This window comes from Aquila chrysaetos, chromosome 6, assembly GCF_900496995.4.
Source record: "Aquila chrysaetos chrysaetos chromosome 6, bAquChr1.4, whole genome shotgun sequence".
In the NCBI taxonomy this organism is placed as follows: Eukaryota; Metazoa; Chordata; class Aves; order Accipitriformes; family Accipitridae; genus Aquila; species Aquila chrysaetos.
The window spans coordinates 41,851,020-41,876,148 of record NC_044009.1 but is presented as its reverse complement, the minus strand read 5'-3'; the positions used below and the strand labels follow the sequence as shown (position 1 = coordinate 41,876,148).

At 40.3% G+C, this 25,129-nt stretch overlaps 1 protein-coding gene across 6 annotated transcripts in view; it reads left to right on the top strand.

Annotated features, from left to right (window-relative positions):
• The window catches only part of MYLK (myosin light chain kinase), a 225,222-nt gene that overhangs the window by 102,607 nt on the left and 97,486 nt on the right, over nucleotides 1-25,129 (top strand). For 4 of the 6 annotated variants that reach the window (XM_030017474.2, XM_030017475.2, XM_030017472.2 and 1 more), the window contains exons 7-11: nucleotides 2,221-2,257; nucleotides 4,166-4,740; nucleotides 7,729-7,932; nucleotides 9,105-9,239; nucleotides 16,892-17,044. In XM_030017474.2, the coding sequence (XP_029873334.1) occupies nucleotides 2,221-2,257; nucleotides 4,166-4,740; nucleotides 7,729-7,932; nucleotides 9,105-9,239; nucleotides 16,892-17,044 (1,104 nt within the window). Of the gene's footprint in view, nucleotides 1-2,220; nucleotides 2,258-4,165; nucleotides 4,741-7,728; nucleotides 7,933-9,104; nucleotides 9,240-16,891; nucleotides 17,045-22,305; nucleotides 22,440-25,129 lie in introns of those variants that run through there. The other 2 variants (XM_030017473.2, XM_030017477.2) reach the window with 2 other exon arrangements.

Below are 25,129 nucleotides of genomic sequence, written 5' to 3'. Positions count from 1 at the left end.
CAGTTTGATGCTTCTTAGGGTGCCCTTTGCAGCAGGCTCAAAATCATACAACCTTCAGCAACCACACTAAAGAGGAATTTCATCAGTCAGTGGGTAAGCAGTCACTGGACCCAATTAAATAATTAAATCAATAGTTGCTGGCTTCAGCTGCAGTCATAAGATCAGCAGGTTACATATGCACCCAGCAGTGAATTTTTTGATGCAAGATTTTTGGGTTCACATCAATGCTGTCATTCTGTAAGATACCAAGAGTATAAATAAGAGGATTTATATTTGGGATCCTCAGAACCACAACTAGCTTTTACTACTTAAAGCTGTAGTTTTTATCTCTAAGTTCCAATCTGATGAAGCCATTGTAGAAGGAGCTTCTACAGGTTGCCTATTCAACTGATGTTTTATAGAAAGGGCCATTTTGTTCAATAAGCCTTTTTTTTAAACATGAAACTTGATCCTTACTTGCTCTCCCTGAAGTGGTGAGCTTTCTGTTGTGTAATGGGTACATCTGCCTTGAGAGATGATGCGGAACTGGGGTCACAAAGTCAGTTGTGGTATATGTTTGCTTCAGATGCTGACCACATCTCTGAATAATGTGGGCATTCTTTCTTGGATTAGTACAGGTCAGTAAAAAGGGCACTCTTTTGCAATGTACTTGACTAATCAGATGATTCCACTTACCTAACCACAATATATAATACCTAATTCTTTCATTATCAATTAAATCAGGTCATAGGAGTTGCTGCAAGATGCTATCAGACAATCAAGTGGCTCAGAATTAATACATTTTCTTTTAAATCCATCCAATCTCATATATAGATAAGCTTGTTCCAAGAGCTACATTTTTTCCCCAACTTCCCACAGTGGAAAGTGGAGAGGGAGGGGGAAAATGTTCTTTTAATTGACAGGGTTGCATGGTATTGTCTTGTCTGCAACCGGTAGTTATTCAGCTTCTTCTTCTGCATTCATCCAGTCTCTTTTCAGCTTTAATTTTTATGTGAAGAATTTCTGTTACTGTTTATTGACAGGTTTATTGAAGAGAGGTCAATGGGTTATTTCCCTCTCTCACTGCAACTTTTGTGTGTGTGTAAATAGATTCTTTTGGTCACTCTGAATGGTGCGGCAAGTCCAAGCATTTAGATGTGGATTTTTCCTTGCAAAACACAGTGGAAATCAGGGTATCATCCATCACATGTTTTTGTCTTTTCCCTGAGGCAAAGACACTGAAAGCATTTTTATGGAGTACTTGTTGATGACTTGCAAAATTCATTATCTTGCAGATTCTTTATTACATGTCTTTCTACTGTAGTTTCTAGTCTCACAGCTGACAACAGCGTAGATGCAACTTTGATCTGACCAGGAGAAAACAGGCTGCATCCTGTAATGTTAACTTAGGGAAAATGAAGAGATGTGGTTGGCACTTGATCTGGAGTGGTATTTCTCTCCTCCCAACTATTTATTATCTGATGCTGCCCCCAAGAGAAACAAACACTGTCAAGGTTTGAGGGAATGCATGGAGGATTACATACATATGAACTAAGAGACTGACTATGGGCAAATATGTGCTCAGTTATATCAATGCAGCTGATGAGGTACCTTGGCAGATCAATAGCCAATTCCCAGCCATGTTCCCAGATTTCCTGGTGGTGTTGCAAAGTGAAGAAATGTGATATATTAGGTTTTGTGTTATTCATGTTAAACATGATAATACTTGCTACACAGCAAATGAGTTAACAGGTGGGCCTAGGGTTTGGGAGTTTTTACTGCTTTTAATTTGGGTTTGTGTTTTAGCCAGAAGACAGCTGCAGTTTCACTGTGGGCATGCTCAGGTGTAATACTGAGGGTTTGCCTTTCTCCACTCCTACAAGCTCTGTGGAGTTCCCATAAGATGCGATTAGCCGCCTCTCAGTTGCAATCTCTTCCTTGCTTCTCTCCCCCAACAAGGAGCCTTTGAGGCTTACAGACTCTAGTTCTTAAGGGACATGAGAACTTAGTTGACCAGCAATGTCTCAAAATGGACCAAGACCTCTTTGTGTTTCAGCTGAGCAGCTTGCTGTTGTCCATATAGAATTTCAGGTGTGGTGATAGTCAATCTTGACCTCAGTGGATTGAAAATATGAAAAGTGAGGGTTCTTAAGTATATTCTTCGCTTAAAATCTCTCAAATTTATGGAATTGCGTACAGTATTGTATGTATGTTACCTGTTTTGTTCTTTTTTTATTTCAGGTCCAGATAAGACTGACACATATGCTCAGCCACCATGGTATGTTTTTACTGGAGTACTTCCTCAGAATATTTAATTTCAGTGCACAAATTTTGACATTTACTGCATGAGCCTTCCTTACAAAGTGGTAAATCTTTTTGGGTCAGTCTGTATTTGGAAGTTGGAAAATGTTTACTTGGAATGAGATTCTCTCTTACTGCCAAATTCAGCTGCTCTGGTAGACTCCTGTGAAATAATTGGTGGAACTGGTGGCAACACTATGAAGTACAGACTTCTGGTCTGGTTCAGAAAGGCAAAATTTAGATGGCTTTATGCTTACTGTTCCCATGTAGCCAAATAGTTATATAAACTGATCAAAACCTACATGAGGAGAAGTTATGCTCTGTACCAATTGGTCAAACTTCCTTTTTGGAGTCAAAAACCTGCATGGATCTTGACAGTACTGAGCTGGTTGTTCTTTGCTGTCATAAGCAAAACATGGTCTGCCCATGGTCTTTGCTGTTTTCTGAAAATACATACAAAAGTATGGGTAAAGTAACAAGGAACAAAAAAAAAATCATATTATAGGGGTTTATCAAGATTTTTAAAGTTAAATGACTATAATTTTAAAAAAATTGTAAAATGGCTTTTCTTCATGAATAAAAAATACAGAAATTAAATACTCTAAGATAACTCTGTAAGACACTTTCATGAAGGCCAGTTGCTTTACAGTCTTCAGGGTGTTTAAACTGTCCTCACATGCCCTGGATGGGATTTGAAAATGGCATGTTTACATTGTCCTAACTCCATGACCACTGCAAAGTGGATCTGAAAATGCTGTGCTACACTGTTTTTCAGGTATGTGTCATTTTTAGGAACATACTTTAAAATAAGTTCAGTGTATATGAAACTGTGCAGCTCTATGGAACCCATGTACTGGCTTCTTCAGAGTAGTTTTGTCTCCTCCATTGTTTATTCACAAAAAAAGAAATATTTTGTAAAATGTAAAATTCTTACAGTTGCAACTGAAAATCTCATAGGCGTTATTTCTCTAATACATTTAACTCTGGCTGAAGAAAGTACCACAGGAAATATCCTGAATCTCCCTGAGAGAATAAGTCAATGGCTCTAATTATAGCAAAACAGAGCTGGGCTAGATATTACTTCCAGTATTTCAAATATGTTCCAATTTTGCCTTTGAATAATACTTTGGAATTGTGAGACACAGACACTGTGCTCTACAGGTGATAGCTTAGTGGTCAGGGCAGTGAACTTCAATGAAGGAAACTTAGATGCAAGTCCCCAGTTAGTCAGCTACTCCTGTGCCCCCAAAGTACTGTGCAGAAGATCGATCGTAATTCTGAGAAACTCTTCCTAATAAAACCATGGCTGATATTGTTACGTCCAGTCAATTGATTTTTTTTTTTTTTGACAACACCCCCTCTCCCTCCCTTAGACTTCAGTCAAGTTTCCTCATCAGTCCTCTCTTCAAACCACCTAAATTACAAGACACCATAACTAGAAATCGTAAATTCACTGCACAGTTTACATTTTCATTTCCCTTTAGGGAACTATTTTATGTGACGTTTTGAACTATAATTATATGTGGGCTCAATTTATTAAAGCATGAGGTAGTGTTACATCATGGTCATTCCAGGGTCTCATGTAATTGCTCTCTATCTAAAGCAGTGTATGCAAGGTTAGTGTCTGACTCACAAAACATGTTAAAACCTGAGCAGTGGATTTGTATCCAGAAACTCCTCAGCTGAGACAGTGTCTGAGCACTGATGACATTTTATGAAGCTTTCACTCCACCTCTTTCATCCATGTACTTAATCTGTGTGAAGGAGACTAAAGGCTCATTAGTTCAGCTTCTTGTTAGGGGTTTGTACATTTATATCATTGCTGATAATAATGATTAGTCTTCATACAGTGTCATATATCTGTAAACTTATCATTTTCCTTCAGCATGCCATCAAAACCAACAACACTTGCTGTTAAAGCTGTTGAAAATTCAGAATTCAAACAGGCAACTAGCAATGGGATTGCTAAAGAGCTGAAATCCAGCAGCACTGAACTCATGGTTGAAACCAAAGACAGGGTGTCAGCAAAGAAAGAGACCTTTTACATCACCAGAGAAGCCAAAGACAGTACGCAGGGACAGCACCAAGAAGCCAATGCAGTGTCTCCTCAAGAACCTAAAGCAGCAAAAAAGGGATCTCAGGTCTTGCAGAAAACTTCAAGTACCATCACACTACAAGCTGTGAAACTGCAACCAGAACCAAAGGCAGAACCTCAGGCCACTTTCATCAGACAGGGTGAAGACAGGAAAAGGGCTGTGCAGGCCCTGATGTCAGCTCAGCAAACCCTACCTCTGACAGGGCAAGTCAGTCCAAGGAGTAGAGAAGCAGAAAACAGATCTGGAGCCCAGAAGGCTGTAATGGAGGAGAAGAAGGAGCCTCTGGGAATTCCCCCTCAGTTTGAGAGCCGTCCACAGAGCCTGGAAGCATCAGAAGGCCAGGAGATTAAATTCAAGAGCAAAGGTAAAGGGATGAAAGTTATCAGAGCCCTGGGGTTAGTCAAGTTCCCTTTCTGTGTGGGGAAGCGGGGAAGCAATTCCTTCTTCAGTGCAAGTTGTCCTCCTAAAGCATTTTGGAAATAGATGCAGAATCTCACGCTGTTTCCACGATACTCTTCTCAATGAAATTCTCAAATCATTCCATACTGTAGTGTCCATCCCTCCTCTCATTTGGGGTTTCCCCAGATGTAATCAATGCCGCTCTTTCTAGGAGGTAGTTATAGGGCCTCCTCCATCATGAGGGTGCAAGAGAGAAAACGGATGGTATGCTTTCCAGCACTCTAATTAGTTATATTGCCCTTGAGCCAAAAAATTGATCAGATAAGAAACTACAATCAATCACTGCATTTCCCTTGCAGCATCTACTTTTACCCCTCATATTTGGTCAACCCAGTGCTGATCTGAGTGTTTTCTAACAGCTGAAATGATAAAGTCAGAATGAAAAGGGAGGTTTAGAGTTTGCTCCACAGAATTTGACCGGGTTTTAACCTCCCAGAAGAGTAATGAGAGCTGCATTTTGCTGAATCCAGGGAGTAGATTTGGAACACTTCTCTTTTTTTATTACAATTTTAGTAGAAAATAATTTTGAAGCATTTTTCTGCTTTTTTTTTTTAAATAACATTTGCACTTTAAAGTGTTCCCATGAGTGTGAGAGAAATTGTTTTTTATGTCCCTGGAGGAAAAAAAAAAAAATCATAACAAAACCATGGTAATTTATTTCATTTCTTGATAGTTCTTGCCCCATGAGTAAAGAATACAGTTTATATCACAAGCCCAGAGAGTAAGGAGGGGAGAAAATATTCCAAAGATCCTGGCACCCTTTGAATAGTTTATTTTTCAGGTATATTAGTACTAAGAACATGGATTGTTTTCCATCAGAGCACCGCAAAAACTTTGCAAGGTTTAAAGAATTCATGATCCTGTTTGGTAGGGAAATGTAGTCCCTATTGTACAGAAACCAAGGAGATCATTCAGTTCTTATTGAAGCCAGTGAATGCCTTTTCATTTGACTTTAGACCCAAAGTGCAAACTCTTATATGCCAAGGGAAGTCGTCTGTAGGGAAGTTACAGTGGAATGTCCCTAGTGTGCTTTAATAAGTAATCCGAGAAACTCTCTTTCCTGGGAATCCTCTCTGCAAAGGGTGACCGACCAGGCTTGCTTTCACAGGAACCTCTGCTTCCCGGCTGCAATGGACAATGGAAATGCTATTAAACCCTTAAGGAGGCTTCTACCTGCCAGGTTGTCAGCTCAGCATGCTTCTGGGTCTGTAAGGTTACTACAAAGCACCCAGGTTCTCTGATATTTCAGGGCTTGATTCCCTCCCCCTCTCCGGCCCCAGCTTTTGGAGGTTCTCCCACCTCCACTGTTCTTCACTAACTGTGGATTCTAACGTGCTCCTTCTCTGCTGGGCAGGAAAGGTAATCTTTCCTGGATAATAACTTCTGGTTTCTAGTGGAGAAAATTTGCAGGAAAAGGACATTTCCTGCTTTCTGATGTATGCAATGGGCATTCCATTTCTTGCCCCATTTATGGGTGTAATGGTAACCTGCCCCCTTCCAAATTTTTATGGATTTGGAGCTGGATTTAGGGACTGCTTTTTTTTTTTTTTTTTTTTTTTTTTTTTTCCCAAAAGGAAGGAATTCCTTGTTTCCCTATTTCTAGTCCCTTGTATCCGGTGGGGTCTTGCTTCTAGCTAAGAGTTCCTCTTCTTGATGTCAATCCCCTATCCTTGTATTTTCTTCATTCAGAAAAGTTTCCTGCAGTGTATCATATGTCTTTGTTGCAGATATTCCTGCCATCTTTTACTGTCTGTACCTTCCTCCGGGCCTGAGCACTCTTGCTATAAGGAAATGGGTAGAGCTGGAAAGGAACATCAACAAGATGGAAGCCCCAGAGGGCCTTGTTTGCTGAAAATAAGTGAAGGATGGGGTGGGGGATCTTTTCTGGCATTCTTTCCTAACCTCTCCTCTTTGCTCATTGTAGCGACTGCCCCATGAAGCCCAGACCTCCCTCAGCACTACTAGAAGCCAAATCTGGTTTTCTGTGGCTCTGACACAGGCAAAGCAGGCAGTGAAGCCACAGCAGTTTTGTGTCTGCTCCCTGAAAATTTACTGTTCTAGGAAGCTGCTTTGCCTACACCTGGGCCCCAGTCTGGAAAAAAATACCCAGAATCACAGAATGTTTGAGGTTGGAAGGGACCTCTGGAGGTCAGCTGGTTCAACACCCCTGCTCATGCAGTGTCACCTAAAGCAGGTTGTCCAGGACAATGTCAAGGTGGCTTTTGAGTATCTCTAGGGCAGGAGACTCCACAACCTCTCTGGGCAACCTGTGCCAGTCCTTAGTAACCCTTACAGTAAAAAAGTGTTTATGTTCAAACAGAACCTCCTGTGTTTCAGTTTGTGCTCGTTGCCTCTGGTCCTACCACTGGACACCACAGAAAAGAGCCTGGCTCTGTCTTCTTTACACCCTCTGTTCAGATATTTATATACATTGTTGAGATCCCCCTCGAGCCTTCTCTACTCCAGGCTGAACAGTCCCAGAATAAACAACCTCAGTGGTAGGTACCGTGGATTGCAAAGTACTGCTAGGTGCTCAGAGAAACCAACTTAGCCAAGGTAGGAAGGAATGGGGAGAAATTTCTTTTTTTCTCCTCTAATATCTCATCACATCCATTTTGTCCGTGACTTTTAGAGCAACAATTTTCAGATAGAAGTGCTTGGGGGGGTTTAAGTTACCAAATATTTGTTATTTTAAAAGATGGACTGGCCAAGAGATTTTGGAAGATCAGGAATATCAAACCGTCTATTTGAAAATAGTTTTGTGTATTACTTGCTCATTAAGGTTTATATAATTATGTATGTGTAAATTATACCTAGTTTACACTAAAGCAAATAATGGAATTACACTAAGGGGAATACCTGTTCATAAAAATTCAAATACCTGATTGTCTAGTTTCAGGGAAACCAAAACCAGATGTGGAGTGGTTCAAAGAGGGTGAACCTATTAAAGCTGGAGAGGATGTCCAAATATATGAAGAAGATGGAATTCATTGCCTATGGTTAAAGAAAGCCTGCTTGGGGGACAGTGGATCTTACAGCTGTGCAGCTTTCAACCTCAAAGGCCAGACTTCCACCAGCTGGTTGTTAACTGTCAGAAGTAAGTTCTTGTGAGCCCATCTGCACTTTGAAAACTGTGGCTGGGCTTTTCGAAGCTGTCAGAAGGTGGTGACTACAAAATTTCTATTGCGACTTCTCAATGCAGGTTAATTCTGATTCCTAGGTCTGTGAATAATGTGGTGTGGCATAGCTGGCAAGCCATTTTCTGCATCAGTTTCCCTTCTGACCTTTTGTTCTTGTTGTTTGTATAGCCAAAACCATCTCATTGAATGTTTTGTACACAGGGAGGCCTGTGTACAAACGTTCTCCACTGACGTTTTCTATTAATGCTTGTATTTCATACAGGTTGCCAAAGATTTTATTGTTGTTCTGCATTCAGTTCTTTTGGAGTTGCTTAGCATTTCTATAGGACACTGCATATCTGAAATGTTTTGCAAGCACAAACCAATCCTGTGCAGTAAAGTGGATAAGAAGAAAGGTGAAGGAATGAGAATTGCATTCTGCTAAATTCAAGTACACCTCCCAGTAACAAATTATTTTGAGCTTGAAGGCACTGTCTTACTGGTCTGGTTGAAATATTTGTTGGCCTCTTAGCAAATCCTAACCTCGATTCTAATCTTTTCACCTGGTTTTAGGTTTTGTCCTGGAGCTATGATCATGTTTATGCAACATTCCTCTATTTGCTGTGCCTGAGGTTAAACCAGGATACCCAAGATACTCTCTTTCTGTCTCATGAGAGACCTGTAAACTGCATCCTTAAGTCACCCTGTTTCACTGCCAGCCAGGGGAAATTTGGGAGAGGGACTGGGAGAAGACAGACAAGAGGAGAGAAGAATTAGCCTTCCTGTTCTTTGTGCTGAGCTGTCTGGTACTGTTGCATACATTTCTGGTGATTGGCTGCAAATGGTGGATTCTGGCATAGAAAACCACCACCTAAGATACAGCTTGAGAGCTGGAAACACCTGCCTCTCATATTATAGAAGAACCCCTTCTTTATACCAGTCCATTGCTCAAAATGATTTCTATTTCCCAATAAAACATTTCACGATGGTTTTGATTCTTTTTTTTTTTTTTTTTTTTTTTGCTTGTTTACATGGGATGAAGCTGTTAGCCCAGCCATGTCAGCTAAGCATACCTAGAAAAAATCAGTAAGTGGTAAAGATAATTTTGTCAATTTGGGTTAAAGGAACTGTTTTCATTTTGGTTTTAAAGGGCCTAAAGTTCAAGAGGTTGCTCCATGCTTTTCCAGTGTCTTGAAAGGATGCACTGTGAGTGAAGGGCAAGACTTTGTGCTGCAGTGCTGTGTAGGAGGCGTACCTGTGCCTCAGATCACATGGCTTCTCAATGGTAAGGAATCCCCTGGTCTGCAATACACACATGCACACACTTACATCCACAGTCTCAAATGCTGCTCTGATGAGTACATAGCAAGGCTGTGAATACTGCACAAAGCACACTAAATCACCGTAACAGAATCCACTAGAATATTTGAAGAAAATCAGTTTATATGCACATAATATGCACGAAGGGTGGCTTTCTTGAGCATTCTGTCTTATTGCAGTTTTCCAGTATGTCCAGCAGGGGACTCTGGTGACAAGATTGTACGCAGATGGGTTTCCTGGGTTTTGTTTAACACAGCTTCTCACCACTCAGCAATAAAACCTGTGTTACTACTGTGTGCTGAATCCTGTGCTAACCCCACTCCTTTGGTACTAGCTTCTGCTCTGAGAGTAACGGATTGGCATCATGATCCTGCAGGGATAATAAGTTCTAAGCAAAATAAGGGCAGTATATCGCTCATACTGTAGAAGGGAAACCCATGCCCAATTCCACCCTTCCATCAGTTGGGCAAGTCATAGTTGGCATTAGTAGCTATGTCCCCAAGATCTTAAAATCACAACTTTTCTGGTTGCTTCTTTACTAGAAATGTGTTCCTTGAGATTCTAACACTTGCCCAAAGCTGACTAAGAAAAAGGATAAGTAAAATATTTTTTACTTTTATCAGACTGTATAATCTCCTACCCTGCCCTGATTACACAACTGAATATGTAAGTTTCTTTAACAGTCCCCACTTAATATCAGATTTGGGCCCAAACTTCAGCATTTTGCTTAGATTCCCAATTATTTCAGTGATCCAGGGACATTTTGGCTAAGGGTTCTTTCCATTTAGAGCCATATCTATTAAATACTGGACAGATTTATTCAGCTTAACCCTTGATCACCTCTGTTACTCCTGAAGAGCAATTGATTTTTTTGCAGACTCTTCGAGGCTATCTATGTCTGTGTGTATGTGTGTGTGATTTAAAGACAAAGAATAGCATACTTTGCCATAAAGATGTTTCCTCCAGTATTGTTTTAAAATTAATTATTTGCACATGATCTCTGTTTTATTTTAGCTATTCAGAGTAAATGGGATAACTGGAAAAGGTGGCAGGGCAAATGAACCATGACTTTGAGACTGCTATGTTCCCACAGCCTTGTCTGTTCACCTTTCCAATAGCTCCATGTCTAGAATAGAAAGGCCACTGCTTTATTTACAGCATGAAACATGTGAGTAAAGGCTCTGACACTCTCCCGTTGAAAATAATTTGTTTCTTTGTGTGAAGGCTGCTCTGCAGTTCCTCCTTTGCAGATGTGAGTAGAATCGCTGTTTTGCTATGCAAGAACTGTGTCTTGCAGCACAGAAAGAGCAACACCAACCCATAGAGTCAGTCACTTCATCTTCATATTCCAAGGGAACCCCTCACTCACAAAAGGTTCCCTTAGTCATTGAATGATGTAGACCCAGTTGTCTTCCACATACAGAGCATCCTCCTGTCTCAAGTGACTTTCTGTGTTACAGTTCATTAGGCATAGATAAGGCACCTCCATTGATGTAACAGTTTTCTGCTTTGCTAACCAGAAAACCATTGTCTCCTGAAAAATACAGCCTAGAGATCAATAAGCAACATGTTTCTGTAGGCCTCCAGTATGCACTGTGCCCCCCTGCCTTTTTTCAGGATGTTTGTTCTGCATTGACCTTTCTTCTCACTAATCTCAGATAAGTCTGCCCCTGTTCAGGTATAACCATATTTATATTGCATCCAAGCTTCTAACTGCAATTGGATCAGTATCACAAGGAGGCAAAAGCAGGTGGAGTTTTTTTCAGATAGTTTGGTTTCAAACCATTAGGGTTCTGTAAGTGAAAGCCAGTGCATTAACTCTGCTCTTAAATCAAAAGGCAATGACGAGTCTGAGTAACAGAAGCACAAGAAACTATCATAATAATAAAAATTAGGGACATCATGTATTATTCTAAAGACATAAGCACACTACTTGCATTCCAGACTCCTAAAACACACCACTATAGGTTAATGCTTTTCTGCCTTGTATCTGATTGTGAAACATAACTGTTTATATACCATTTTGAGACAAACTTGAATGGATTATAAACAGTTGTTTAATGCTGATAATTCCATGTACACTCCTAGGGTCATTATTTCACCTAAGGATCAAATTGGCTATGGTGATATCCATTTGAATGCAAACATTTCCTTTCTGTTGAAGAGCTAGCTAGATACTACAAAATTCTCATATTTATATCCATTATCAGATAAAGGAGAAAGTTGTGTTTCTGGTCCTGAAATATTACTCCAAGCAGACATAACAATGCTTTTGGCAATATGACATAATGGAGTCTTTCATCAACTGGCCATATGAAGAAAACAGTATATTCACAGTATATAATTTGAGGCAGGCAGACAAATTTTGTTTTAAAAAAAGTTGTGTTGAAATCTGCTGTCCGTGCTTGGAATATAAAGTTTTTTATGTTCACAACCGATAGGCTGCAGCAGAGAAAAAAGCAATCTGCTGAGAGCAATCACACTACTGTTCAAAATATAGCACTTTTGAAGAACTCCATAGAAATAAAAATCATATGGGAGAGGATGTCTAAAGTTCACAAGAAAACATCGAATGCAAATTGTCTTCCAAGCATGACAATGATAACAAATTAGAATTAATTTTTGAAAGGAATAGTGAGAAAAGTACATATATCTCAGTGAAATAATGAATGTAAAGACCAAGTTATCACATCATAAGCAACATGAACAGAAGGCTGCTTTGACAAGCAAATAAAAAATAGGAAAAAAGCAGAACAGTCTCACTCCTAGGCTGGCCAGACCTTGATAGTGAACAACCTGTATGCTGTCCAATCTGCCTTCCCATGATCTCTGAGGTGATCACCTGAGAACTAAAAGAACTGGAATAACTTCTTGTACATTACATACAACTGCTACTTTAGATACTGAGCATTTTTGCCAGCTGTGACTACATACGAATTGAAAACATTTTCCAAGCCATTATATAGATTGACCTCTCTTTCAGGACAACCAAGACAAAAAATAGATGATGTATGCTCTGCATTGTCTATAATTACTGCTTAGCGTCTGTGAGGATGAGTGGTTTTTCCATATTCATAGAGACTGGACAAATAAGAGCTACCTGACTGAACTATGGATCTTATTCAAGCTCTTACTCTTCTCTGCAGCTCTACCATCTTCAGTTTCTTTCTCATACTTTTTCCCTATTTCAATGATTTAAAGCTTTTTTCTAACTTTTTCAAGATGGTTCTTTTGTGCTGTTGCTCTCACTCTGCCCTTTATTTTAAGTTTCTTTCTGAATTTTCACTGGTTTACTGGCAAATTCCCTGAAAGTAAACTTCTTGTGTTTTAGTTCTGGCCTCACCGAAGCCTTATGGGTAACTTTTTACACGTGCTCTCTGTGACAATACTTCAGTATGTAACTGCAATTTACTTTAGCTTCTTTAAATACTTTATTGGTAATTTCTTTTTAAATTGCAGGAATAAGGCCTATATGACTGTATTTTAAATATCTTCCTTTTCATGTTGCTTTCTGTGTGGTGTTTTTTTTCTTCCCTGAGTTGAATTGAACCTCTTTCTGCTGAATTTAAAAACAGTATGACCATGACTTTAGCATAACAATTCTCTGAGTAGTGTTTGGTTTTAGGATAGTTTTCTGATCTGTCCAGAAAGCTTTTAATAAATGGGCCAGGGGAAAATTTCCTTTATTCTGGCATAACATGGCAGCAGAAAGGTATTTTTTGTTATTGTTCCTGCTGCCAAGCTGTCATGGAGATTTGACTGTTCTGCCCCTGGAGAAGGGAACGTTTCACTACTGGGAGAGTTGTTTTTATTAGATCAAAATATAAGTACAATGGACATAACTTAGAAACTTGCTGCAGGTTATTCCTCAGGGCTGATATACTTGTGTTTGTTTTTTGGTGTCTGATGAAAAGACTATTCTGTAAGTGAATTCACTATTCTGTGAATAGTGCTAAAAAATAGTCACAGTTTTGTTGGGAGCTGGAGTGAAAAAGAGGATTCCCTGACAAAATCTGAGGACACGATGAAGGAGACCACATTTTCTTTTTTCCACATAGAACACTTACCCTATTCATCTGCTTATTTACAACAGAAATAAAAAGGCATTGTTCTGTTTTTGATGATGCAGCTTTTATCCTGAGTGTAATTCTGATATGGTTATCATCATAACATCATTAGGCACCATTAATAGTTTCAATGTCAGAATCCCAGACAGGATCCCTGTCAGGTTAGATATTCTGCAGTCAGACCAGGAAGGCAGTCCAGTCCCCATGTCCTCTTACAGAAAGCTTTGTCTGCTTGGGCTTTAGCTCTACATGTACATATTTGAATGTAATATTATTCACACATGCAAAAAATATGTGATTGCACCTAATAGTTACAACAGTCTGTGTGTAACTGAGTGAAAGGGAGCTCAAAGGAACAGGTAATAAGAATATGTGACCTGTGATGAAGGTGGAGAGAGTTTATTATTAAATCTGGCTGGGGACGTCAAGGGCAACAAGAAAAGCTTCTATAGGTACGTTGGTGATAAAAGGAAGACTAGAGAAAATGTGGGCCCTCTCCAAAAGGAAATGGGAGACCTGGTTACCTAGGACATGGAGAAGGCTGAGGTACTTAATGACTTTTTTGCCTCAGTCTTCAGCGGCAAGTGCTCCAGCCACACCGCCCAAGTCGCAGAAGGCAAAGGCAGGGACTGGGAGAATGAAGAACTGCCCGCTGTAAGAGAAGATCAGGTTCGACACCATCTAAGGTACCTGAAGGTGCACAAGTCCATGGGACCTGATGAGATGCATCCGTGGGTCCTAAGGGAACTGGTGGATGAAGTGTCTAAGCCACTATCCATCATATTTGAGAAGTCATGGCAGTCCGGGGAAGTTCCCGCTGACTGGAAAAGGGGAAACATAACCCCCATTTTTAAAAAGGGAAGAAAGGAAAACCCAGGGAACTACAGGCCACTCAGTCTCACCTCTGTGCCCAGAAAGATCATGGAGCAGATCCTCTGGGAAACTGTGCTAGGGCAAATGGAAAATAAGGAAGTGATTGGTGACAGCCAACATGGCTTCACTAAGGGCAAATTGTGCCTGACAAATTTGGTGGCCTTCTACGACGGGGTTACAGCGTTGGTGGATAAGGGAAGAGCAACAGATGTCATCTACCTGAACTTGTGCAAAGCATTTGACGCTCTCCTGCACGACATCCTTATCTCAAAATTGGAGAGACATGGATTTGATGGATGGACCACTTGGTGGATAAGGAATCAGCTGGACGGTCACACTCAAGGAGTTGCTGTCAACGGCTCGATGTCCAAGTGGAGACCAAGGACAAGTGGCGTTCCTCAGGGGCCAATATTGGGACCGGTGCTGTTTAACATCTTTGTCGGCACCATGGACAGTGGGATGGAATGCACCCTCAGCAAGTTTGCTGACGACACCAAGCTGTGTGGTGCGGTTGACACGCTGAAGAGAAGAGATGCCATCCAGAGGGACCTTGACAGGCTTGACAGGTGGGCCCGTGCAAACCTCATGAAGTTCAACAAGGCCACGTGCACATGGGTCAGGGCAATCCTAAGCACAAATACAAGCTGGGCAGAGAATGGATTGAGAGGAGCCCTGAGGAGAAGGACTTGGGGGTGTTGGTTGCTGAGAAACTCAGCTTGACCTGGCAATGTGCGTTTGTAGCCCAAAAAGCCAGCAGTATCCTGGGCTGCATCAAAAGAAGTGTGACCAGCAGGTGATTCTCCCCTTCTACTCCGCTCTCATGAGACCCCACCTGGAGTACTGTGTTCAGCTCTGGGGCCCCCTGCTCAAGCAGGTCCAAAGGAGGGCCACGAAGATGATTGGGGGCTGGAGCACCTCTCCTATGAAGACAGGCTGAGGGAGTTGGGGTTGTTCAGCCTGGAGAAGAGAAGGCTCGGGAGAGACCTTACAGCAGCCTTCCAGTACCTAAAGGGGGCCTACAAGAAAGCTGGAGAGAGACTTTTTACAAGGGCATGTAGTGATAGCGCGAGGGGTAATGGTTTTACACTGAAAGAGGTAGATTTAGATTAGATATAGGAAGAAGTTCTTCACTGTGAGGGTGGTGAGGCATTGGCACAGGTTGCCCAGAGAGGTTGTGGATGCCCCATCCCTGGCAGTGTTCAAGGCCAGGTTGAATGGGGCTTTGAGCAACCTGGTCTAGTGGAAGGTGTCCCTGCCCATGGCAGTGGGTTTGGAAGTAGGTGATCTTTAATGTCCCTTCCAACCCAAACCATTCTATGATTCTATAATTCTGTGTTTCTATTCTAAAATTGGAGTCTTCTGGGCAGTTGATTAATGTTCACCCCAGTTTTTCATGCAGTAGAAAATTTGCTAACTTAACAAACAGATGTCTTATAAGATAAGTAAAGGAACAACATCATCTACCCCATTTTATAATATATGTAAGTATTGGATCATGCTGATTTTGGCATATGTTTATATTTCAGAATGAAACATCCTATGCAGATAGGTAGTGCATAGACAATGACTGCCTTCTGAGTTTGCTAGTGTTGAAAATCAGAGATGAGAGAAAAATCTGTCCCATTGTTTATTTTATCCTGCTCATAGTGCAGAGCTGGTTCTTAGAAACCCCAGGGCTTTTGTCCTAATCTTTTAAAATTACTTTGGCAATGAAATCAATTTTGATCTTTCCTCTTTACCATCATTTCCCAAGCGACAGATGTCTTTGATTCAGTCCTGCGCAATTTCTCTGCAGTTTCACCCTCTTCTCTTAGATGACCCTAATTTCTTTTTCCAGCATGATGTTTATGCACAGATATCAGGCCCTCTTAAGCATTGCATACGCTGGGAAAGCAACCAATGATGAGCCGTTAGTGGAAACTATTTAATATTGGGAAAACAGATTGCAGAAGCATTTCAGAAAGTAAGGCTGAGATTGATGACAGTTCCTGAAACAATAGCAAGGCAACTTTAACCAGTCTACACTAACATTTAAGCTTGTTCCAAACAATTTCAAGGAACCAGCTTCTTAAAATGAACTTCTTTAACAGTCACATCACCACAGATCAACTTGTACCTGTCTGTTACCGGACTATACATACTGTAGTGTAGATTGTGTAAACTGCTTGTGTAAATCAGCCTCTTGGCTCCATCATAGATTTTGCTGTCTTTCTTGGAACGTCTTCCATTACAGAGTACTTGATGGACTTCTTCAAGTGCTTCTCCATGCCCAACAGGTTTTGCACTTCTAGACAGTAAGGCTAATGTCTAGTTTCAGGCAAAGTAAAAGATGGAGACAATGTCTGAAGCAAACACAGAAGACATTTCTTTCCTTATCCACCTGAAAGAGAATCTATTCAAAATACAAAGATAAACCTTTCTCCTCTTGCTGCTATTCAAGGTGGCACCCAGTGAACCTAATGGTGAGATTTGTCTGGCAACTATATTCTGCTTTGTGCCTGGGATGCTGCTTTTTGTAGTCACTAGAGAGCAGTGGCTGTGCACCAGAAAGCGGGATTTGGCTCTGCACTTTAATATACTGGCTGGCATTAGGCATCCAGATTTCACTGAAAACAAGAAGTGCTTTTGAAACTTGTGGCTGATGTATTAAGACAATTCTCTTCCTTTCTGTCTGCAGACCAGCCAATTCAGTATGCCCATTCCACCTTTGAAGATGGAGTTGCAAAATTGACTGTCCAAGATGCCCTACCAGAAGATGATGGCATTTATACCTGTCTGGCTGAAAACAACACAGGACAGGCATCTTGCAGTGCTCAGGTCACAGTCAAAGGTGAATATCCCAGCCTGCTGTAATTACTGCAAGGATATCAACTATAATATTTTTTTTTAAAAAATCTTGGCTCCTTAACAGAGGTGGTTATACGGGGATTCCGTGTTTTTTCTAAGCTGTTGTCAGCTGGGTACCTTTTCTCCCCCTTGGAGGTGTGTGCAACTTAAGTGCTTAAGGACTGTGAAATGTAAAGTAATATGCGTATTTCAGAAAAAGGTATTAATGCTCTGACCTTACCAAGAAGGGCTTAGTGTGGTACAGAGCAGTGAGGGTGTTTTTGAAGAGGTGTACCCATGTAGGAAAGGACTGTCACTGCTGAAACAGTAAGTGCAGTATCACCTGTATCACCTATCGGGCAGACAGTGTTATGGTGAGGAGGCAGATGCTACTCCTTTCTCTTGAAAGGCAGAGCACAGAGACCAGTGCTAGGGACTGCCGTTATGATAGCAAATGCCAATATTCTTGTTCTGCTACCAGGATTTATCAGAGATAATTCTGAAGAGGTATCTGTCAGTTAATTTGAGCAGTATATCTCTAAATAAGCAGAATTTTGGTAGTGAAAGTACCAGAAGAACACTGTAGTAAGCAAGTGAGGTGATCTGTTGTCTCTGAAATCTGAGAGCACCCTCTCTGCAAATATCAATAATTTGATACCCTCAGTGCTGATTTGATGTAGCTGATTTGTCCATGAAAGCCATAATTCTGCACTAGGATTTGAACAAACACAGTCTGAAAGACTAGAGATCTCAACGAAGACAAGAGATGACAGAATCCCATGGATAAATTGAACAGTGAGGTAGTATCAATCAATATTATGGTCTTTATTCTTATAATCTCACAGGTGTTTCGTTTTATGGCCTAGAGGCAATCAGCCCCCTCCCTCTATAATCCCCCTCCCTCAGACTCCCCCTCCCTCTACAATCAAGCCTGTATTTAGTATTTGTCATCTGCAAATGATTTTTTTCCCAAATTTATAATAGTTTGGCACTGCCTGTCCAACAGACTGCTGAGTGACAGCTGCCAAGGAAACTATTCCATTTGTCTATGACCAAATAATACCTGTGCCAAATTTGTACACACAGCTTGGTGGGAAATGTACCCTGAACCCTGGGATCCCAAGATTTGTCTTTGTTTACCAATGTTCTGTGGTGTTTGTCTACAGCATTTCACTGTTATGCCTGCCCCTATTCTGTCTGTATGAATCCACTTAAAACCCTAGACAAGATTAAAATGAAAACAAAGTAATTCTGGTAAAGCTATGAGTTAATTTCTTGATTACCAAACTGGAAATGCAGTCATCCCCTCCCTGCCCTCCCCCTCCCCCTCTGAAAAAAAGGAACAAAGTAGGAAAACACTGATTTAAAATAAGCCTGAAACTAATCTGTTCTCAAAGCTGTCATTTATAATTTCTCTGAAGCATTTCATCAGCATTAGCTAAGGGCCAATCAAGAGCGCTCCACCTCAAGGGAGCTATCTTTGACATGGGACCTGCTGTGATTCTTCACTGGGACGTAGAAACCAAAAAGACAGCCCCTCTCTTACTAAACATTTCTTAGTTATTTAGGCTTGACATACAATGCTAACATGGGAGCAACAGTGACCTAGCCTTTCCCTAGGCTTGTGTACTCTGCTGAGCTATTTCAGGCTATGTAGTCACTGTTGCACTGAGTTGGATTCCTCCTGTACATTAGCCAGTCTGGGGCTAGAAAGCTGCATTGCCACTATTATAAGGAGTTAGTTCCTCTCTTTTGCATCCCATTCTGTTTTCTGGGGGTCATGGAGTGTGGGGGGAAGAACAAGAGCAGAATTAAGAACATGTCTGACAGGCTCTAAAGCCACGTGTTCAATATTTTTACAGCTTTAGCTGTCCCCTCCACTTCCTCCCTAAAACTCATTATGTCCCTGTTGCCATGAGGATTACAGTAACTTTCCCCAAGACTCAGATCAATGTGGATTTGCCTGCCAAAAATAGTACCAAATTTAAAATAGTGATTTCCAAATCTCTTATCTGTTCAAATATTTTTTCCATCAGACCCTCTAGCAAATGCTTATTGGCATTAGAGTTCTCTGAGACTCTGAATGCTGCTGCTAAGGCTTCTCTAAACGTTCAGCTTTTGCAGACAGATTACAGCAGGAAATCAGTGTACGTGCAGAAAGAGAGAAAACTTCAAAAATCCTCTCCTGACCAGACATTGATTTTTGGAATAAAGTCTGTAAAAACTGTTTCTGAATTGTAACCCATCTCTCTCCAGTTGTTTTTTGTCTCCAAGATAATTCAAGTTTTTCACATTTCATGCAGTGCTCAGTTTGTTCATTCATTGCTAGAGAAATACTTTCCTTTCGTATGTGAAAAGTAATTTGTATTTAATCTAAGAAGGAATGGATGTTCTCGGCCTATCATCAGTATCAGACCAGTGTCAGAATTCAGCTTTTCCTTAACTTGCTACTGTGGTCCTTGGACACGTCTCTGAGTCCGTTTGGGTCTACATTTCACTTCATATTGCCATTTTTGGCTTTGCTATTCTAATGCAGTGAGGAGCATATCTGCTGTGATCACTGGGGAAACTTTACCTGGAGTGACTTATCAGTCTTAACAGTAAAACTCAATTTTATTTTCAATGGCAAAAATCTCCACCTTCTAAATTAAATTAAACTCACAGATAACGCAAAGAAGTCCCATACTGGCAGCAAGGATAGTCAGTGACAAACTGTTCAAAGGAAAAAAACAACCAACCACAACATAAGCCTCATGTTTGAATTATAATACAAGATGATACTTAAACCTGCTAGTAGGTTACAGGTGTTATCTGGCCACACACTATATTTTCTGATCATCTTTTGTGCATTCTTTGTCCTTTAGAAGATCTGTTGCTTTGTTTTTCTCAAAGGAAGTTTCCTTTTGTGGGATTATTGTAGGAAACAAAATTTTAAAGGCCCTTTGCTCTAAGTCCTATTAAACACAAGGGGGGCATTTTTTGTAGTACTTTCAATATGCTTTGCATTGGGCCCTGGATAACTAGCTAGGCTTGTTGTGGCATAGCATTCCTTCTAAGTCATCACTCTCAGATTCATTTCTGGTTGTCTTTTGCTTCCTTATTATTAAGCAGGATAAATTCTGCCTAGCACTGAGCAACCTCAGTCCTTCCTCAGTTTTGTATGAAAAATGCTGAAGGTACTTAGCTGTTTGTAGGAGGCTTTTGGCACTGTGTCGAAAAAGTCCCACACTTCATATGGATGGGGCATAAGAAATGCCATGGTCTTAAAAAATTCAAAATAGTCAGTCTTCTGCTTCTTTAAGGCAAGAAAATAACAACTTCAGATCACTTAAGTAAGTGATCTGAAGGCTGAGTAAATTGGGATAGATCCATCAGTCTGTGGAGAAACTAAGTTAATCAAGGTGAAGCTAATTTTGGCTTTGTAAAGGACTAAGTAGACTAAATTGAATCCTGACAGCCGTCTTCCCTCTGACAGTGGTTCCTTACAGCTGAAATGCAGGTAGAGATGAACTACAGGGAATGATCAGCACTTCTTTGAAAAACCAGCTTAACAAATGTCTTCACCATGAGAAATTTTTCTGACTGAACTCTCCAGTGAGTGGGGTCCACTGAATAAAATGCTAGATTAATTAGTCTAATACAAGAAAACCTGAGAGGTGAGAAACATGGTCCAGGTTACTCAAACATTCAATGACAGATGTTCCTAAAATGGTACCATTTGCTGCTCTGCAACTGTTAGAATTTTTTCCTTTAAACTTATGCATCATTTTCTATACAAAGGAAAATCAGAATTTGGGAGGCTTTGGGACTGATGTACAATTTTTTTTTTTAAAGTTTTTAAACAATGTCTACATGACTGAGTTGTTTCTGTTATTGTATGTGCAAGCTAGGCAATTCAGTTGGTATTCCCATTTAATATTACAATTTTCACATTGTTTTGTAATATGAAAATAAGTATGCAAGCCATTTCTTAAATACACTGGGCATCCCATTTAAAAAACAAAACAAAACAAAACCAAAAACAAACCAAAAAAACCCCCAGCTCCTTAACAGGGATATGCAGGGTACATTCAGGTCACCTGAAATACACAGCAATTATATACTGATCGTGATTGTAGATAGTGAAGTTGAATATTAATATTAATCAGCTTTTATCAGGGTGGCTGAACATTTTCACCATTTTTTTACGAATAGGAAACTGAGGTGAGGAGAAGTTAATTGACTTTGGATGTAGCTATATAGTAAGTCAGTGTCAGTGCTTTGCTCTAGCTGTGACAATCAGAGTATATAGGCAAGACAACTAGTGGTAATAACTGGTATAGTTGGAAGGTAAGGCCAGCTCCCAGGCACAGTGACCATTCTTCAGGTCTGCCTCATACCTGAGATAAGCATTCTGATATGTGGTTGTCTCTATCAGTTAACTAATCACTGACAAGGATATATAGGTCAGATCCACCTGTCAAATTGGTATTTAACCACCTGACATTCACACCAATTCCTGGGTGTACTACACAAGATTACAGGCTGGAGGGAGAGCGGGAATAGGGATGGGACATATGATAGGCTCAGTCTACTGTTGTGCCACTCCAAATTAATACTGTGTGTAGGAAGCTTTTTCTCTTTTGCAAACAGACTCTGTGTGTAAGAGAGGCAGCTAGTTGCTTTTTCCAGCTTTCTCTAGGTATCGTATCAAGCTGGAGAGCTTGTTATATGAGGGCTGACTCCTAGGAGAATGTCCTTCTCTCTTGCAGTTCTGCAGTAGATAACAAAATATCTGACCCACTGCAGGCTCCTTGAGAGTTCTCTATCCTCCTCCCAGCATCACTGTTTGATTCCAAGAGGGAGGGCAGGAAGCGTTGGTAGTGATAGCAGCAGCACAGGCTTGCAGCCAGGGTACTTTTGTGGACTCTAATGCTCTGCAGCCACCCATGTTGCTGATGCTTGTCTTCTGCACACTGCTTTTTTGAATAGAGGCCTAATACTGCCTCCCTTGATGAGCAAACACTATTCAGCGAATACTGCTGCTCCTGCTCATTAGCTCTTGACCTCCTTTCTCCCTCCCTGCCAGCAGTGCACTTTCCTGGCTTCACATCTTTTCCCCTTTCTCCCCGACCACTTTCTGCTTGCATTTTTTTTTTTTTTTAGTGCAGCCTCCCCAGCATAAGTGTCTATGTTGGGAAGCCTGTAGCCCTTACAATCCGATTACTGTAGTCATTCATTGATCATTGGACGAGCAGATTAGAGTCACCTGAAAGCCTGTCAGAGTCCCTGCTGTAACCATTTATCAGAGCAGTGAAGGGAGATGCTTTCTGGAAAACCAGTTCGCTTTGTTCCTGTCACTCTTCCATCTGGTGTGAGTGGGACCATAAAATATAACCAGGTGGAAGAAAGGCTTTCAGGTAGGAGTCTTTTCTTCCAGTCATGAGAGATGATTTCTTTAGGTTGTGGGTTGTTTTTCTTTCTCTCTCAGAATGACCTCTCTTAGACATTAATCTTTTAAAGAAGGTTATCACTGCAATAAGCAGCGTCTCTTTGAAAATTTAATTGAGAGGCTACAGCTTTGTTTCTCTGAGATATATATTCTGCCTAAGGTAAACAAAGTATGATGTCTTACTTGCCTACAGTGATGAAATATTTGTGACAGCTTTTCAAAATCACTATTTATTTGAAAGCATTTTGCTGTATTTCAAGCGTAACATAAATATAAAGGACTATAGAAGACTTTCCAAAATATACAAGTCTAGTCTTGTTAAATGTCAAAAGGCATTCCAGATCGGTAGCCTGGTGGAACCACTTGGCTATGTAAGAATTGGTTTCAGAGCACTAAGTGACAGGGAAGGGGGTTTTGTTACTGTATTGAAAGGTCAGAGGTAAGCTGTCATGAGCATCAAAGAAACTCTGTTTCAGTGCTTTCAAGAGTGTCCCAGAGTTCTCAGTCCAGCACTCTGTATGGGTCACTAACAGCTGTAATCCTTGTAAGTCTAAGCTTCTTTTTTTTAAAAAATTGCCTTCTTTCTTCACCTCAGGACCAAACATGAAACACAATGCCGGCTAGAGACCAAAAATGAAGGACAAAGGCAAAACATGTGTGGAAGCTTTTAATGATATAGGATTTGTGCCATCAATATGAACAATGTTCTCTAAAGACAGCTTCTTGATATAAATAATTTCCAGTAAAAAGGGAACCAAATTTGGATGCAAATGAGGGATGAGTGCTTGCAGAATGAGCAAAAGTTAAATGGCAGGAATTGCATTAATATTTCTTACAAATTAAAAACAAAGATGAGATGCTGACAGGAAAAAAATGTTTGACTTAAAAAGAAAAGAAAGAAGAAAAAAACCCCATCCCTACATCTGATGGTCTTCTCAACTGTGAAGTGATCAAATGCTGTGAACATTAAGCTATTATGTACCAGAATGACAGAAAACAGATGGTTATTATAACAGTCTTGGGAATGGCCCTGCATTGCCCAAGGGGCAAACTGTCCCAACATGGATTGCCAAATTCTATAATGCTCTAAGTTTCAGCTGAAAAGTGGAAGTCATCAAAATACATATAAAACTTGTTAACTGAGTATATGCCTGAGTAATTTTGAAACTATGGGCATCATGTTACCCCAAAGGATGTTTCCAAGAGCAGCTGATGTGATGTGGCTTAGCTAATGGGAACTCAGTCAGTCATCAAACTATCTCATAGGATTAACTCAATTTATAAAACTCTTCAGAAATGACTGTTGTGCAGGTAGATTTGAGGTAGGCAAGCTGTAGGATGGGAGGAAGCCCTAATCAGAATTAATCAACAAAAATCAGTCCAAAAGCATCTGAGTTGGATGTAGTGTGTGTTTTTCTGGAGGAAAATGGACTTGGTTTCTGACACTAAGCATCATTTCTGTCTGTATTCATTTTCTGGCCTTTTTGCTCCTTTTCTTGTGTAGTTATGAATTTACCCAGCTTCTGTTACTTCTATGAATTGAATTCCAACCTAACTTCACTGAACTTCCTTTCCATGACTACTAGATTAACCTGAATTTAGCAAAACACAGTCCTGTTGTGCAAATATTGCTAAAGAAATGACAAAGAGCAAATGTATATTTTAGTCACTTGTGTACCATCAGTCATGATACATCAGATAGAGTGTCACCAAAGAGAAATTTAGTCTGTAGAATGGTTATGTAACAATTAAAAACCATGACATCACGGGTAAAATGGCTAACTAAGTGCTAGAAGTGACGTGTTTTAACATCTAAGCTTTTCATCTCCAGTGCCTCTTACTTAGGCAGAGTGAGAGTCACAAATGGAAGAGTACCTGCAGGATTGATGCTTGCCTTTAAACTACAAATCAAAAAGTGAAATACATCTTTAAGCAAGTTGTTTCTTAATGTTAGAATTAAAATTATAGAGGCAGCAAGGCAGAGTTTAATGATATACCTGTGCCTACTTTTTTTACTTTTTTTTTTTTTAAGATAATTAACATTTCTGTTAGTGTGAGTTTTGTCCCTTTCTATTAATTTCTCTTGGATTTGGGAGCAGACATGTTGACAGTATTTAGAAGCCGGTTGAGTACCTTGCATTATCAGCTGATGTAAAACATATACACAAACAAACATATATATGCTCCAGTGCAAAAATCTCATGGAAGTTTCACTTACAGAAGAAAGATTCTTACATAAGCAGATGAGCATGGCCAATGCTTACAGAAAAGCACAGGATGTCAGGGTCTCACAAGAAAATAATAATTATGAAATGGCTTTTAATCAAAGGACTCAGTGAACTAAAGGGATTGGTTTGAGAGCAGGGTGATGTGCATGTTTCTTCTCAGTATAAATATTTTTGAGAATACCATTATCAAAAGTGTAGGGAAATGGGAGAACCACAGAGAAGAGTTGTGATTGTATAGGCAAGGGATATTCAGCACCAGCAGAAAAAGAAGAGCAGTGAGGGTGAGAATTAAAGAATTGCTTTATGAACAGCATATAAAGGAGGAGAAGTAGGGTTGTAGGAAAGGAAGGTCCAACCAAGGAAAAGAGGGAATGGGTTTGCCTAAGGGAAGCACCTGTCTTCGAGTTAGGTGACTAAAGAGAAATCTGAA